Source organism: Corylus avellana, chromosome ca6 (genome assembly GCF_901000735.1).
Source record: "Corylus avellana chromosome ca6, CavTom2PMs-1.0".
Classification (NCBI taxonomy): domain Eukaryota; kingdom Viridiplantae; phylum Streptophyta; class Magnoliopsida; order Fagales; family Betulaceae; genus Corylus; species Corylus avellana.
Genome location: NC_081546.1, coordinates 27,154,450 through 27,172,704, shown reverse-complemented (window position 1 = coordinate 27,172,704; position 18,255 = coordinate 27,154,450). Strand labels below are relative to the sequence as shown.

The 18,255-nt window shown below is 35.5% G+C and overlaps 2 protein-coding genes across 4 annotated transcripts; both read right to left on the bottom strand.

Annotated features, from left to right (window-relative positions):
• Nucleotides 1–15,127: 15,127 nt before the first annotated feature.
• Nucleotides 15,128–15,726, bottom strand: LOC132185924 (uncharacterized). Its single transcript, XM_059599740.1, has 2 exons — nt 15,506–15,726; nt 15,128–15,419 (listed from the first exon to the last, which is right to left on the bottom strand). The coding sequence occupies exons 1-2, from the start codon at nt 15,721–15,723 to the stop codon at nt 15,287–15,289; spliced, it is 351 nt and encodes a 116-aa protein (XP_059455723.1). The 5' UTR covers nt 15,724–15,726; the 3' UTR covers nt 15,128–15,286.
• A 214-nt stretch (nt 15,727–15,940) lies between these two features.
• Nucleotides 15,941–18,249, bottom strand: LOC132184705 (uncharacterized). 3 transcript variants are annotated; one of them, XM_059598432.1, is made up of 5 exons: nt 18,150–18,249; nt 17,165–18,063; nt 16,776–16,848; nt 16,372–16,659; nt 15,941–16,211 (listed from the first exon to the last, which is right to left on the bottom strand). In XM_059598432.1, exons 1-2 carry the CDS (start codon nt 18,183–18,185, stop codon nt 17,389–17,391), a joined length of 711 nt encoding a protein of 236 aa, XP_059454415.1. In that variant the 5' UTR covers nt 18,186–18,249; the 3' UTR covers nt 15,941–16,211; nt 16,372–16,659; nt 16,776–16,848; nt 17,165–17,388. The 3 variants fall into 3 exon arrangements, with proteins under 3 accessions (XP_059454415.1, XP_059454413.1, XP_059454414.1); XM_059598430.1 differs by having other exon boundaries at nt 16,776–18,063; XM_059598431.1 differs by having other exon boundaries at nt 15,941–16,179; nt 16,776–18,063.
• Between the last annotated feature and the right edge of the window lie 6 nt (nt 18,250–18,255).

Sequence of the window (18,255 nt, the reverse complement as noted above, 5' to 3'; positions counted from 1 at the left end):
GTAATAGTAGTAAAACTCCACCTGTTTGCTTTAACTAGCTCTTTGTTGTCTTTTTGCAGGTTCACATAAATTTGTCACGTGATGGTCGTTTTTTTAGTTTTTTATTTCATTAATAAAAAAAGAGAAAATAAAGATAAGAACCACCTGTTTGCTTTAACTAGCTCTTTGTTGTCTTTTTGGAGGTTCACATAAATTTGTCAAGTGATGGTCGTTTTCTTAGTTTTTGTTTCATTAATAAAAAGAAGAGAAAATAAAGATAAGAAAGGGACAACTTCTCTCTCTATCTCTGCAAAGGCCATAATGGGTTTCATTATTGTAATTTTTATGATTATTAAAATATAAAAAAAATGATTCTCTCTCATTTCTCCTTTCATATATATAATATAATTAAAAAAATAAATATTTTAATGATATAGGGAATGATTAAGGCAAACTATTGTGGAGTATTTTGACATAAAAAAGTAAAAAGTAATTTGAATCATTAAATGTAGAGAAAATGACAAAGAAACTGCTGGAAATGCTTTAAACACCCCACTTCCATTATCTCTCACTGAGTACTTGGTGATTATATATATATATATATATACCCCTTAATTTCCTCTTGCATGTTGGCCACTATTTTCTTATGATTCATTTCTCAAGATAAACTTGAGAAGTTAATCCCTTAACAGAGGGAGAGAATGCCTGAAAGTTTTGCATGTGGTCGTCTTGCCGAGGAGCGGAAATCCTGGCGTAAGAATCACCCCATGTGCGTACGCTCACTTTCAATTGCCTTTATTCTATATCCTCCCTTGACTTTCTTCCTTACTTTTTTTTTTCCGGTATCTACTCATTCATTCAATTCATTCATCCTTAGGGCTTTGTGGCGAAGCCGGAGACCGCTGCAGATGGGTCTGCGAATTTGATGATCTGGCAGTGTATTATCCCTGGCAAGCTTGGGGTGAGTCCCTTTATTTATTTTCTTCTTCATGCTATTGTGCAAGTTGGGAACTTTGCAAGTTTGACGAATCCCATTAATGCAAATTGTAGACAAATGATTGTGAAATTTCTTTATTTTCTAGGTGCTTATATTGGTGATGATATAATATTTGATTTCTTTGTGTTCGAAGAAGAGGAAGGGTATTTTTGGTATTAGTGGGTTTCTGAGGAATTTAGGGCAAATTCACTAAATTGGACCGGGTCCTTGCTGGATTAGACTCGAAGCCTTTTGGATGTGATTTCAGGTATGTCTGCGAGGCTGGGTTGGGTCATTTTCCTGATCCGGGTATGGATCCGAGTTTGATCCGGGTATGGATTCGAGTTTGATCCGGGTATGGATCCTATTTCGGATCTTGATATGGATTTGGATTTCGATTAGGGTTCGGATTCGGGCTTGAGCTTCTCCTCAAAGTCTTATTTTTTGGAGTCTGATTCGGTTTTGGCGCTGGAGGGGGTCTCCGGTGGTTTTTTAGTGGTGCCCAGTGAAGTTTTTGGCTCTGCGAGGGGGAGAGTGGGTCTGCTGGTGTCCGAGGTTGAGTTGGAGGCTACGCCAGTGTCTTCGAAGATCTCGCCAGTTGTAGTTCCGGAGACTCCTCCGCTAGGGTCTCCGATAGGACCTTTGTGGTTTTCGGTGATGTTGTTGCCCCTGCATTGGGGAACGTGGGTCCACCAGGTTCCGTGGTCTGGCTGGGGGTGCTTCCGGTAAGTTATCCTGTTACTTAGGTGGGGGTTTTTGCTTCCCCGACGGAGGTCGTCGCCTCTATCTCTCCGGTGGAGGCTTCGGCCTCTCTGGCGGTCGACTCTGTCTCTCTAGGCTCTGCTGGGGAGGCTCCGGCTCCGAAGGTTGATGTTGCCTTGCCTGTTCGGAACCCTTCTCAGGCGAATGCGTTGATCCGATGGGGCTTTTTTGGGCCAAGTTGTGTTACTCTTTCCCCGCCTGAGGTGAAGGAGGCTTCCTCTTCTTTTAAGGATGATGGTTCCCAGAAGGCTGCAGAGGAGGGATGTGCTCCTAGTCGTTCCTCAGTTTCCAAGTCGCAACTTGGGTATTCCCGGAGAGTGAAGGATAAGTTAGCTAAGCAGGTGACTAATAAGAATAAGGAGGGGATGGGGGCTATTCTAAGGAGGCGCTTGATGCGATGAAGTTGGCTCCCTTGTCAGGCTTTTCTGTTAGTGGTGGTGATGAGAAAAATGTTTGGATCTTTTTTCTGCCATTGATAGGGTGCACAAGAAGGCTGCTGTTCAAAAGGAGCTCAAAAAGGTTGCTGCTCCTCAAAGGATTGAGGGAACTCAAAAATTTGGTATGCTCCGTGGTCATGTAATTTTAGGGTGATTGTTGGTCTTGGGGCTCGGGTTTCTTTGGCAATTCTTTGGTTCTTAGGGTTTTTTTGGGTGTTATTTTGTGGGTTTTCTTAGGTTTTTCTTTGTATACTCTTTATGTACTTAGAGGCGCTTTGAGCTCTTTTTGATATATACATTTTACCTTATCAAATTTTTTTTTGAATTACGTGTTTTGCAAGATCGCAAGAGAGTTGGTTTGGTCAGGGCCAGCTCAATGGGTAGGTGACTGAGGCCGTCGCCTAAAGTCCCCAAATAATAATGCCCAAAAAAAAAAAAAAATTTATAAGGCCCAAGAAAAATTTTAATAAGGCAACAAAAAAAAATTGTAAATTTGTTTTTAATAAGGCCAAAAAAAAAAAAAAAAAAATTCTAAAAAAAAAATTTAAAACCTCTAATAATAGCAAATAAGTAATAAAGCCCAATTTAATAAGAACCAACATAAAGAACAAGAAGTCGAGAACCTTCATGCTAATGCTCCCAACTCTTCTTCTCCTTCAAAACCATAAATCTCAAACTCCAAGAACTCTCTCGTCTTTCCCTCTCTAAGGCAAGCTTTATTACTATATTTTTATAATTTATTTTACTATAGTCAGAATATTTTTTTTATTTAAGTTGTGTTTGTTGTTAATATTTTTAATTAAACATGTCTACTAGCATAAAATATGCATCTGGATATGAAAAACTTAAAAAGAAAAGAAAAGTAGAGAAATTGATTGAATCTCAAAGAGGAGCTCTAAATAAATTTGTTATTAGTAATAAACAAAATATGGAGGGTAATTTAGGTGAAAAACTCATAAATGAATAAAAAATTCATGAAAAAGAATTAAAAGATAATGAAAATACTATTGATGTATCTAACTCTATTGTTACAAATATTTATGATCCTGGCCAATGGAAAAATATTGATACAAAATTAAGAGATTTATTAGTAGAAAATGGTCCAATAAGATACAATAATATAGATTTTCCTAAAGATGAGAAGTCTAGGCATTTTTCTAGTACATATTATATTCGAAAGTTATCAAATGGGGAGCAACATAATAGAAGATGGTTAATCTATTCAAAAGATTTACTATTCAAAAGATTAAGATAGAGTATTTTGTTTTTGTTGCAAGTTATTTAATTCAAAACCTAATAAAACGCAATTAAATAATGAAGGAACTTAAAAATCTTAGTGCTAAACTTAAAAGTCATGAAACAACCAATGAACATATTATTAACATGAATGATTGGGTTGATTTAGAAATGAGATTATTAAAAAATAAAACAATTGATCAAAATGTCCAATAACAAATTAACAGAGAGAAAGATCATTGGAAAAGAGTATCGCTTAGAATTATTGTTGTAGTAAAGAATCTTGGTAAGAATAATTTGGCATTTAGAAGACAAAATGAAAAGATTTACCAAGAAAATAATGGAAATTTTTTAAGTCTAATTGAAATGATTGCAGAATTTGACCCAGTAATGCAAGAGCATATTTGACTTTAAAAAAATATATATATATATTATTATGCCTAATTTCAAAGTTTCGCTTAAGGCCCCAAAATACATTGAGCCGGCCATGGGTTTGGTGAACTTGTCTTGGGTTTGGATTGGATTGGATATGATATTGTATTGTATTGGATTGGATATTGTATTGGATTTGGTTGGATTGGATTGGATATTGTATTGGATATTAGATATTAGATATTGGATATTGTATTGGATTGGATATTGGATATTGTAATTGTAATTATATTTGGATATATATATATATAAGGTTAATTGTAATTGTATTTGTATTTGGATAAATGTAGTATTTATCCAAATGATGAAATTACCCTTATAGAATTTTCAATAAGACAAAAATACTCTTAAAATTTTGAAAAAAAAAATTAAATTTTAGTATTTTTGTTTCTATTTTAGTAAGGGTAATTTCGTTATTTTGTTAAAATTGTGGGTGCATTGTCATTGTTTTGGTAGTTTAGGGGTTAAATTGTCACAATTGATAGTTTGGGAGGTAAATTGTCATTCGGGTAGTAGTTTAAGGGGGTTAAGTGAACTTTACCAAAAAAAGAAAAAGAAGAAGAAGATGAGAAACTTCTTGGCGGTGTCCTACGCATTATGCAATGAAGGAAACAACATTCCTCCTCTCCACATTTTACTCACTAAAATAACTAAACAATTCACTTTTTTATAACAATTTTAACAATCCACTTTTACTATTCTATTTAAATATATTTTTTAAAAATTTATTTATTCTTTCTCTAACTTTTATATTTTTGAATGTTTGTATTTTCCTAATGGTCTATTTTAAGAATATTTGTCTTATTTATCTCTCTGTATTTCTTCATCTTCTTTCTCTATTCTCACCCCATTTTGCAAATTAGCAAACTCATTATGCATAATACCATATGTTTAACAAGTATTAACATAAGGGGGTTTCTCCTCACATTTTTTGGCGGAAGAAAAAAACCTAATAATATTTGTTTAATCAATATTATTTGTTTAATCACACTTTTCGGGAAAGAAAAGGAAAAAAATGAGAGAAAAACAAAGAACAAAAAAGAAGAGAGATAAATTATATTTGTTTAATCAATAGGTGTGTGAATAGTAATTTTTAAATTTGGTGAGTACCGTTAATCTCACTACTTTTTTTTGTTAAAGTAGTAAGGCTAAAAAGTGGATATTTAGGCCATTTTGATTAAATTGCCTCACCAAAATAACTAAAAAATGGGTTTGGTGAAACTGCAAGGAGTGCTCTAATAACACTGATTTTGGATGGTAAATTCTCGTTAATATGTGTTTTTTTCTTTAGTTAATTTTTAAAATCATCTCTAAATTTATTTAATGATAATTTATCTTAAATTCAAATGCAATTTTAAAAGTCAGACAAAATAAAAATGTAGATTGTAGTACTTTTCATAAAATTGTATGAAATAAGGACAGAAATTTCCGCCAAGCTGGTTTGGAGGAAATGTCTTTCAACCCATTTAAAATAATGCTATGTGTCTATAAACATTTAAAAAGCATATTAAATTATTAACGTCATTAATAACAGTTTACTAATTTAGATTAAATTTAATGTTTCTTTTAAATATTTATAGATACATGATACTATTTGAAATTGGTTGAAGAATATTTTTTCCAAATTAATTTAGAGAAAATTTCTGTAGGCTATCCTAATTCCATTGTTGTGTGTTTTCTTAATCTACTTGGTTTCTTTGGAAGTTGGTGTAGATATACGTTTTTTAGGAGTTCTCTTATTTCTCATGATTTTTACCAATTATAATGCGCCGTCAATTTTATTAGCGGCATTCGCAATTAATTTTCACCTTTTTAATTTTTTTTCTCTAGTTCATTGATTTGCTAGTTGTTTGTTTAGCTTGAATTTTTTTTTTTTTTTTTTCTTTTTCTTGTATTTGTTTCTGTTTATAATTTCTTTTGGATGTACTTATAAAAAAAAAAAAAAAAAAAAAAAATCCAAATGAAACAAAAGTTAACATAAGAAAAGGAAGCCCAGGTAGTCTCCACTCCCATGCCTGAATAATTGGTCTCCAAATGGTAATTGAATTGGTTAAGGATTACGTTACTAGTTTGAATATTTTATTTTTCTTTCTGGTAAAAAAAAAAATAAAAAAAAAAATCTTAAACAGTACCGACTCATGAAAGTCAAAAGATTACTCTTTTGTCTGTCTCCTTTCCCTTTTGTTTGTTGTATCGACTCATGGCTTCGACTCTTAAAAGTACCTTCCGAGCTGCAATGAAATATTTTTTTTGTTTTTAGTGCTCCATTTGATGAGTTGAAGTGAATTGTCAACTTTTCACTTCTCCTTCCCATTTAATTCAACCAAGAGTTTTCAAAGTAGTTCTAAGGTCCTTATTCACACTACCGAGGTATATTAATTAAGCCAACTCTTATTAGACCTTATATTGTTCACAAATTTTGGGGCTTTCCTTGAGAAAAGTACTCTCTCTTTTAACTTGGTCGACAACATCTTCTAAAGACACTCAAATAAATATAAAACACAATTACCTTAGCAAAACGTAAATACATTGGAAATTTTCACGAAAACAAAGGCTAGAGTTTAGCGTTTTTACCATTGAGTTGAACTTTTCTCTTCTTGAATCAATTCTTCAAAAAAGATCTCCCATTTTAGATCTCTCTTTCTCGCTAATTAAGATGCTGGGTGCGAGCAAAATGGGGTCTTTAGAGTTTTTGGGCCCTTTTATAGAGTTTTTCCTGCAATCTCTTAGTTTTTGACTTATTATTTTTGCATTTTTCACAAGTTTTGATGCTTACCAATGCCCAAAATTTTGTAATTTGAGAATTCATAATTTATTTAAAATTGTAGAGAATCCTAATCCCCTTTCAAGAGAATCAAAACCTTGAAAGACAATTGTATCAAAGATCACACAGATTGAGTGCAACATGCCTTACACAGAATGATACTCATCTCCTTAATCTGCACACATAAGGAAACTTATTTACACTCATTCCTTTGTAATCCATTATACAATCTGTACCTTAATTCTCTGTATTTAATATTTTGTAAATGCTTTGTGTATATAATGCCTTGAGCATTCCCTTGTAACATTCATTGAGAAATACAAAGAATTATTCTCAGTTCTTTTCATGGTATCAGAGCACTAAAGGCAAACGCCATACAAATTTTCCATTTTTCTTATTTTCTTCTTTTTCTCTCAATTCTGCTTCTATGGCTTCCTCTGCCTCAGCATCATCCTCTACTGTATCTTTTGTTCTCCCCAACTGCAATCAATTAGCTCAAGTAAAATTGGAAGGGCCTGGCAACTACATACAATGGTTGTCCATCTTCTTACCCATCCTACGAAGCAATGAGCTTGTAGGAATTATTGATGGGACTGAACCATGTCCCCCAAAGATGCTGACCAATGAACAAGGTCAAGATACTCCTAATCCAGAGTACTCCATCTGGACCAAGAAAGACCAGCACTTACTAAGCTGGATCAATGCATCTTTATCTGAGAAAGTCCTATCCACAGTGTATGGATTGGATACCTCCAAGCAGGTATGGGCGGCACTGGCAAATAGATTTGCCAATCAATCTCGCCCTCACATTTCCAACATCAAGCAGCAACTACAGAATCTTCGTCAAGGTTCCAAGTCATGTTCTGACTACCTACAAGCTGCCAAAGCTCTTTCTGATCAATTATCTGTGATTGGAAAACCTTTGAATGATGAAGATCTTATATCTTCCATCACCAATGGTCTCAATCCAAACTTTATTAATTTTGTGACTAATTTTGCCTTTGCAACTAGAGAGAAATCTCTTAGTTTTGATACTTTTCAGGATATGTTACTCAATCATGAGATGTTGCTTAACAATCATCAAGCTGCAGCACCTGATGTCTCCACTTTTGCATTATTTGCTCACAAGGCAGGTCCTCGCCACTTTCATCAAAAGCCAAAAGGTCCACAGCAATTCAACAGACAGCAGCCTAGAGGGTATCATTATCCAAAACCAAATGGATACCCTGCCTTTAGAGCACAACAACAGCAAAATAGCCATTCTCTTGGTGGTCCCAGATTCAATAATCCTGCCACTGGATTCTCCAACAGCAAATCATTGCAGCTGCATCAGCCTCACACCAATACATCACATTTCCCAAACACAACTCGGGCTCCCTGTCAGATTTGTGGGAAATCAAACCACCAAGCTCTTGATTGCTTCCACAGGATGAACTACTCATTTCAAGGCAAACATCCCCACCTCAACTGGCAGCTATGGCAGCCCAATCAAATGCTCTTTATGATGAAGACCAAGAATGGCTTGCTGATAGTGGTGCAAATGCACATATCACAAATGATTTGGAGAAACTCACCATTCAGCAACCTTTTGAAGGCAATGAAATGGTTGCTGTAGGGAATGGAGCTGGCCTCAAGATTGATAATTCTGGTGCAATTCTACTTCATAATTCATCTGCATCTTCCAAATTTCATCTTAAAAATGTTCTTCATTGTCCAAATGCATCTACTAATCTCTTATCAATTCAAAAATTCTGTTCAGATAATGATTGCCATTTTATCCTAACCTCAACTCATTTCTTTGTGAAGGACAATCTCACCAAAGCAACCCTCTTGGAAGGCAAGAGTGAAAATGGCCTCTATCCTTTGCGATTTAAAGGACACTCACACAAATCAAGTCGTGCATTTGTAGCTTTGTTAGGAATAAGGACCTCAGCCTTGATTTGGCACTTTAGACTAGGTCATCCAGCCAATGATGTTGTTTCCCGTGTTGTTAACGCTTTTAATCTTCCTGTTTCATCGTTGCACATCAATAAAATAAACTTGTGTGATTCCTGCCAATTGGGAAAAAGTAAGAAACAACCCTTTTCATCATCAACTAGACAAACTGCTCTCCCTCTAAATTTAATTCACACTGATGTATGGACTTCACCTATTACATCCAACAGTGGATTCAAATATTATGTAATATTTGTTGATGATCATTCAAGATACACATGGATCTATCCTCTTCACACCAAATCTGAAGTATATGAATGTTTCATCAAATTTAAACTTCTTGTTGAGAACCAATTCTCATCTTCCATCAAACAACTACAATCCGATGGAGGTGGTGAATACACATCACTTCATTTTCAATCATTCCTCACAAAACATGGCATCCTCCACAGAAAATCATGCCCTTATACATCTCAACAGAATGGCCTAGCAGAGAGAAAACTCAGGCACATTCTGGAAACAGGTCTTACCCTCCTTGCACATTCTCATCTCTCTAATACATATTGGGTTGATGCATTTCTTACAGCCACTTATCTCATAAACAGATTACCTACCCCAACTTTGAATAATGCATCTCCTTACTTCCAACTTTATCAAAAGGAACCTGACTACAAGAAACTCAAAGTTTTTGGATGTAAGTGCTATCCCCTTCTGCGTCCCATTGGCCTACATAAGCTTGAATTTCGATCCAAACCCTGCATCTTCCTTGGCTACAGCTATGCTGGATACAAATGCTTAGATCCTATTACTAACAAAGTTTATTTATCACGACATGTGGTTTTTGATGAGCAGAACTTTCCAGCAAAGGATCAAGCCTCTTCTCACTTGCCTTCCAAGATCAATGCTGCTGGTGACATGCCCTTCACTCTCCCTGTAAGTCTACTTCCTTCTTCATCACCATTTTCATTCAATTCTGATAACAATGCTTCTGTCAGAGATGCTCCTCACAACCAATCCTTTGTTTCACCTTCATCATCATGTACTGAACTGTCCACCTCCTCCAATCCAACCAATACTGAGCCACCTATCAATCCTCATCTACCCAACACTAGTATACCTTTAGACATTCCATCATCTGCCATTCCCCCTGCCTCAGAACCAGCACCACCACCTCCTCCTACTCCAAATCCTTCTCAAACCTTTCTCCATCCTATGACTACTCGATCCAAAACAGGATCCACCAAACCAAAACAATTTCCAGAATTCCAAACCTATCATACCACCAAATATCCATTCCAAATGCTTCACCTTACCATCACTGACTCTGCACCATCTTGTTATCGAAAGGCAGCCTCTGATCCTAGGTGGGTTCAAGCCATGACAGAAGAATTTGAAGCCTTGCAAAACAATAAAACTTGGACACTTTGTCCTAGACCTTTACACCAGAACATCATCCGCAACAAGTGGGTGTACCGCATCAAACACAAGTCAGATGGCACCCTAGAAAGATTCAAAGCCCGGTTGGTTGCAAAAGGCTTTGAACAGCAGAATGGAATTGATTATACAGAGACATTCAGTCCTGTTATCAAGCCTGCCACAATTCGTGTCATCCTCTCCTTAGCTGTACAGTTTGATTGGACCATAAGGCAACTTGACATTTCCAATGCCTTCTTACATGGTTATCTCCTGGAAGATGTATACATGGAGCAGCCCCAAGGATTCACTGATTCAACTCATCCAGACTTTGTATGCAAACTTCACAAGGCCCTCTATGGCCTCAAGCAAGCACCTAGAGCTTGGTTCAATAGGCTGTCCTCATTTTTGCTGCACATTGGATTCACTGCATCCCTATTGGATTCCTCTCTCTTTTCATTACACTTAGGATCTACTCACATTTTTATGTTGGTGTATGTAGATGATATCATCCTTACAGGCACCAATGACAAACTCCTTCAATCTATCATTGCTCAATTGCAGCAAGAATTTCCTTTGAAGGATCTTGGGTCACTTCATTTCTTCCTTGGCATTCATGTCTCTCGTACTGACCAAGGATTACATCTATGCCAAGCCAAATACATAGCTGACCTACTGCATCGTACTAATATGCAAGATGCCAAGCCCTCCAAATCACCATCATCTTCTGGACTCAAACTCTCTAAATTTGATGGTGATCCCTTGCCCAATCCTACAGAATATAGACAAGTTGTTGGTGCACTTCAGTATTGCATCTTAACTAGACCTGAGATTGCCTTTTCAGTCAACCAGCTCTGCCAACATATGCATGCACCTTCAACCACTCACTGGTCTGCTGTGAAGAGAGTTCTTAGATACCTCAAAGATTCTGTTCATCATGGACTGCTGTATTCTAAAGGATCTCTTCAACTCACTGCCTACTGTGACAGTGACTGGGCTGGCTGCATTGATGACAGGCGATCCACAACTGGTTTTGCTATCTTCCTTGGCTCAAACCTTATCTCTTGGTGTGCTAAAAAGTAAACTGTTGTCTCTCGCAGCAGTACTGAAGCAGAGTATAGGGCTCTTGCAATCACTACTGCAGAGGTTTATTGGCTGAGAATGCTTTTCTGTGAAATTCAGTTCCACCTCTCTTGTGCCCCTACAATCTGGTGTGACAATGTTAGTGCCTTAGCCTTAGCTTCCAATCCTGTGTACCATGCTCGCACTAAACACATTGAGATTGACTACTACTTTGTGCGGGAAAAGGTTCTCAATCAAGACATCATCCTCAAATTCATTTCAACTCATGATCAAATTGCTGACATCTTCACTAAAGGTCTCTCATCAACATGCTTTCTTCAGCTCAGGTCCAAGCTCATGGTGGTTTCCACCCCCATCAGCTTGAGGGGGGCTGATAGAGAACCTGCCCCAGCTAAGCCTTCTCTCCCAGCTGCTCAAAGTAAATCATCTCCAGCTCACTCCACTGATTGTGGAATCAGACAAGCTCCAGCTCATCCCACTGATTGTGGAGTCAAACAAGCCACCAAATATTATGCTCCACCTATCAAGCCATGCAATCCCCTTGATATTGGAAATCCATATCAATCCAGATCATGCGCACCAGAATTAAGGAAACCATATCAAAGATCACACAGATTGAGTGCAACATGCCTTACACAGAATGATACTCATCTCCTTAATCTGCACACATAAGGAAACTTATTTACACTCATTCCTTTGTAATCCATTATACAATCTGTACCTTAATTCTCTGTATTTAATATTTTGTAAATGCTTTGTGTATATAATGCCTTGAGCATTCCCTTGTAACATTCATTGAGAAATACAAAGAATGTTAAATAGAAGCAAAGCACTGGCCAACGTTCAGACGGTTAGCCCACACAATAACACAATAACTTCACAATAACTCCTCGACGCATAACACAAGACACTCACACTGCAACTAAATAAACTCACGAACCACAAACAAGTGAAGAAAAACAGATTATTGGATTTCAACAAAGAACCACAGGAGAGAACAATAAAGCCTACCTTTTTCTTTCAAATCCCCATGAACTCCACTAGAGGATTCCTCGGATCTTGGACTTCATTCCTTTCTGTTGTGTTCTCCTTCTTCATCGGAAAATATTGAACCTGACACCAATCCCAACCCCAATACTAACTCCACGACAGCCATGACAGCTCGAGCGAAGTGGACGAGCCTTTACCCGTTCTTTGTCTTTTCTCATGATTTTTTCCTTTGACCGATGCTCTTGGATATTGTCTGTCCCCGACAATCCGATGCCAAAGTCTCCACAGTGCCTCTTTTGACTTGGGCAATAATTGTTTTCCAAGTGATCATCAGAGCTGTGGCCCTCATGGCGTCTCTCTGTAGCTTGAATACCATCCATTAAAGGTACTGAATTTTCAATAGCTTCATCTGGTACATCCACATGGTCATCACCATCCTCAAGGAGCACACCTTGAACCTGAGGATTCAGCATCTGATCTATGGCTTTCTCTTTATACATGCGTATACTCCGCAACTTTTGAAGAACGCCAAACCTGTAGATTGCCAAATTTGGAACTTAACTCGCACATTGTCCCCGTTTAGCTCATTAAGTTTTGGAATGTGGTACTGGAGCCATAAATGGTCTGAGTCTGACAAATATAATTTTTTGACTCAGAATGCCTTGACAATCCATTGATGATGTCAACCTCACAAAGAATAGGAAGGGGTATTTGAGGTTCATCATTTATTCCAATAACATCACCGAGAACCATACCTGTGATCTCCTCATCCAAACACGAAGCCTCGGTAATATCTATTTTACATATATCACTGCTTGAAGTTTGTATTTGATAACTGAATCAGTTTGGAATCTTATTTTCCGGAAATATAATATATAGTCTTCAAGATTCCCCTGTTGCACGGATATTATAAACTTTCAGCAATACAAATTACAAAAGCACAAATAAATACCTATGTCAGAGAAAGACAAATACCTTAATAGATAAAAACAATTTCCACTTCATTTTCCATATTCCCGAGCAGTTTATGGACACGTAAATACAAATTGCTATCCCTAGTTCGGACATAATTTTCCTGTAAATTGAGTCTGAAGAATTTTTTCCAATTTAGTCTATAAAAAATTATCATGTGTCATTTGAACATATGAGAAGTAGAACAATTAGTTATATTGATCTAATGTTTATACTAAGGGAATAATTAGTTATACTCCTCATATATGAAAATCCAATAATTCAGGAAATAATCAAATCAAAAAAATTAATACAAGTGGTTGAGTGAGTTAATTAAAATTTATTAACCTTTTTATCACGAATATTTTATGGAGTGATTTTAAGGACTTGAACCATGAGTTGGAAAATCATGAAATTGGGAAAGAGGAGAATTTTTTAATGAGACTTTCAAAAATTGAAGGTTGGAGAAGATATGGGAATAACATAGTGTTAATATCTATTTTTAATGTTTAAGGCTACAAATTGAATGCTATTATTATTATTATTATTATTTTTTTACCAAGTTATCCCTTTTCCCTTATGAGTATATGACATTATTTAAATTCACGGCAGTACATTCATAGTCCACAGTAGTTATAACTTATCTCAAGAATCATTTGGTTTCACACAAAATCTTGAATAAAAAGAATTTGTGAAAAAAAAAAAACAAAAAAAAAGTCAAGCACAAAGCACTTCGCCCAATTCTGGCAAAGTTATTCATATGCTTAAGCCAGTATAAGTTGGAGGAAATAATAAGCTTAAAGAATTCGTAGAGAAAAAGTATTCGGTTAGAATGATGCATAGCTCATTAGTGAGCACCTTCCCATCTCTTTATGAAGTGCATGCTTTCTTGCTCTTGATTGATTAAGAAGGAAGATCCATCGGATAACTTATTTAATTTTGTAGCCCCACTATGTTATGTCAATGTCTCTTAGCACTCGAGAATAGGAGTCGTTAAGAGTCCAAGTAGTAACAATCGTCAGGATGCAATACACATGACATATTTCTATTGCTTGTGTGCCCATCCAGATGGACTTGGCCGGGTTCGGTCGATCTATAAGACTCATTAGAAATAAGCTTTTTGGGGCTAACTTTGGGCCCCAAATACCATTAGCCGAAAAATAAGAGTGGGCACTTCATTTCGCTCTCAAAGGGCTCCACATTCGACAATTGACAATCTTTGATTTATTACAGTGAGGGTAAAAAATTAGGAAATTTAAGTAACTATCACGCACTAGCAGTCAAAAAAAAGTACAACAATCACTTAAGTTTATCCACTGCAGTTGGGCCACACAATGTAAGGTTATTGTAATCTGTTCTTCTCATTCATTATCCAAATAATGGCCCACTAATTCCAACAGTTTTCATTGAAGAAGCCTTTGTCTTTATTCCAATATTTATCCTTTGAATATGTGGGACTCGAAATACATGCCCATGTCCGGTTAATCTTAATAAAAATTGCATTGAGAATATTCGGTTAGAATATAAATGAAACGAATAAATTTATTCATTTTTATCACTTAAATTTTTTAAATAAATGGTAATTTAACAATATAATAGAATAGATGTCTTAAGTTTAAACTTTATTTTCGTCATTCATCTCTTATTTTAATTAAAAAAAATGTTACACATTCATCTTTTACTCATTCATTGCGCCCCTTCCCCCCGCTTTTTATTTTATTTTATTTTTTTTTGCAAATTTATCATTGAATATGTGAAACCTACATATAGTCACCCATATTCAATACTGAATTTGCTCATCTCTTATGGAAATGGACAAAAAATAGGTAAAAGATTATAAAAATTTGAAATTCTTAAATTTTAAAATCAAAGCCCTTTATTACATCTAACGGCCTAAACAAATACAAAGATTTATGTTATTACCGAAAATCTCAAATTACTTGTAGAAACACACAAAATTCTACATTTATTTGAGCCGTTAAATTTAAAAATATGATAATCACACATTTTAGAAAATTTAAAAACATCTGATCCAAAAGTTAAAAATTAAACTTCTATTTTAATTAAATATTGCAATAAAGAGTTTGAACTGAACTCGAATATAAAAAGAAATATTAAAATATAAATAAAAAAAATTAAACCTTCAAATTACAACATTATCATTCAACGCAAGACTTAAGGATTCACTTGACAAAAACAACTATCATTTGCTGTTAATAACTTGAACTAAACACAAGGAAATAAAGAAAAAATTGACACCCACGAAATCATTTGCATTTCCCATTCAAAATCACACAAATCTCAATAAAAAAAAAAAAAAAAAAAAAATCAAGCTTCTGGTTCCCTGGAGAAAGAAAAAATGAGAAAGATACACAAAGGAGCAACTGCAAAAGCTGCGAGCTTTAGCAAGTCCTCAGTCTCCTTTGATATCACTCCAATCCTTGACCAGTCTCCACTGTACCTGAACATTGAAATCTTTCTTCATGAGGAACATAGATTCAAGTTTCTGGTGAAAAAATATCAAAGAAAACAGACAAAAAAACATACCCAGCATCAATGAATCCCAGCCCAAGCAGGGCCACAGCAGACGGAGCAAGAATTGGGGTGGAGATTTTCAGTGGGAAAATGGTTTCTTGCTTGGTTCTGGAATTATCAGACAAATCTTTCTTCTTAGCCATTGAGATTCCAAATTTTCTGCCATTTCTCCTCACAAACGGATAAGAAGTCGGGCTGTTGAAGATAAAGCTCTTTCTTGTGACTAGCATTTCCTCTCCTCTGTTTAGGCTCGTTACTCATTGACCAATCTGAAATTCTAAATCATTCATCTAATAAGGGCAAAATTGTAATTTTGATATTTTTAATGTTATATTTAGAGAAAAATTCAAAAATCATTTGATACATGCGTTTCTACTATGAAAATTCCAATACCTGTGAGCTCTCACTTTTTTTTCTTTTTTTTTTGGGGTCTTGCAGCCGCAGGCTTGGGCTTGGCTTGCTTCACAGGCTTCTTTTCCTCCCCAGCTCCATCAGCTGATCAAATGGAGAGTTCATGGCTGCAAATAACTTCTGTATGTCACCCACTGCAGAATACAACTTCGGCTCCAAATGCTCAAGCTTCTGTTCGGAATTGAAAGACGATGAAGCCATTATTAGCTCTGATACCAAGTTTTTACAAACCTGAATATCAAATAGGGTAGGTTTTTCGATAGAATGTAGGCCTCCTTCAAACCAAGAGTTTAGAAAATAAACTTCTCTGCATAATTTATTAACACTATAACAATCTTTAAATAGATTTATAATGAGATAACACCAACTTGAAAAAATAAATAAATAAAATTGAGGATCTCTCAAGTGTTAACTATTAAGGTAACAGAATAATAAATATTTAATTGCTCAAATTTTAAGGATTTTACCATGGTATTATCTTAGAAAATCAAAAGAATTCCTCATCCTTACAACTCCATAAGCGTGACTTTAAACACCAACATTGTCTAGCCAAAACAGTAATGGGATCTGACTTCTGAGCAATAGCCAGTAAAAGCAAGAGATAATGGCGCTTGCTTGGGTGCTTCTCAATTCTGCTATTGAAATTCCTCTTCATAATCTTTACCAAAAACACTCCTATATAGTAGTATTCCCACAATGAAACCACCTAGAATGAACTCCACACAACACAATTCAGCCAGCAGGGTAACTTCATACTGCAGTGGAAGTAACATTGTACATGTCTATTAGCAAGAGCCAAAACCCAAGAACAGTCTAATAAAAAGAATAAATCAACAATGGTTTATATTGAACCATATTTTGGATGCCATACTTGGATAGGTGGACTTATTTTCCGGTGATGCCTAATAAGAAGCCCTCAAATCCGTTGCTCTTATCCAATGTCCCTACATTATGTGTGCCATAGAAAGAAGCATTGAAAAAGAAAGAGAAAGAGATTACATAAGGGAGTGAATGAAAGAATATAGAAACCAAAGTTTACACATGTCGATTTAATCTTCACATATTGCTCATGATCACTTGAAAATAATATTGGGGTTGGAAAAATATATAATGATTTGTAAGAAATCCAAAACCAACTAAAAGAAGAGATTCTTAGATTTTTATTTCATAGAAACCAAAGGTTATTCATGATTTTAGATTACTTCATTTCAAAACAGGAAAGTCATTTCAAGCTCAACTAAGAATGAATCAAAATAGTACCATAAACTCTGTATTATATGTCTGCAGGGGAAGCATTATTAAGCAAATGCTAGAGCATCTGTTAAAACAGACCCATGTAGCCACCACATTCAACAATGAACCCAAAACAAAATTAACCAGCATTATGGGGATACCAATTGGATTCCAAGTTGCCATAATCATCATCATGGTCTCTTAGAAAATTCAACACCATCAATTCAATCTAGCCCTTTCTCTTCAATCCTTTATTCCAAATGGAATCCACAACTTTTAAAGGACAGCGACATTGACCTTAGCTTAAATTTTACTTGAAGATTATCCCCCTTTAGCTTAAAAGATTCTGGAACATTGTAATGCAACCATACATGATCTGAGTGAAATTGACCAGGGATGTCATCCTCCACGAAAGAATAGATTTTTACACCACCATTGATGACTTCAAAGACAATTGCAAAAGTATCTTCATCTTCATCTTGCCCACTCTCTGTTGTTTGATAAAAAGTATCTTCATCTTGTCCACCCTCTGTTATTTCATAAAAAGTATCTTCTTCATCTTGTCCACCCTCTGTTGTTTCATAAAAAATATCTTCATCTTCATCTTGTCCAGTCTCTGTTATTTCAGAAAAAGTATCTTCATCTTCATCTTCATCTTGTCCACCCTCTGTGATTTTAGAAAAACTGTCTTCATCTTCATGTTGTTCACTCTCTGTCATTTTAGTAGAAGTATCTTCATCTTGTCTTGCCTTTGTTCCAATAACAACACAGAAAGCAATTCTTATGATCTCCCCATCCAAATCTGCAAGCTCATCAATATCTATTTCAAATGAATTACTATTTAAAACCTCTTTACAATGGATGAACCAATTTGGAATCTTATTTCCTGGACACATGTAAACAAATTTATGGTCCTCAGGATGTCCCTGTTACACAAATATGACCAGTTTTCAGTGATAAGACCTACAAATCAAGACACACACTAACAAGTATATATGTAAAAGAGAGGTACCTCACTCAATAAACGAGTTTGCAGATCATTCCCCATATTTTCACTCAATTTATGACAGTTGGACAAGTCAATCCATCCAAGCCTTGGGTATATTTGCAATTGAAAT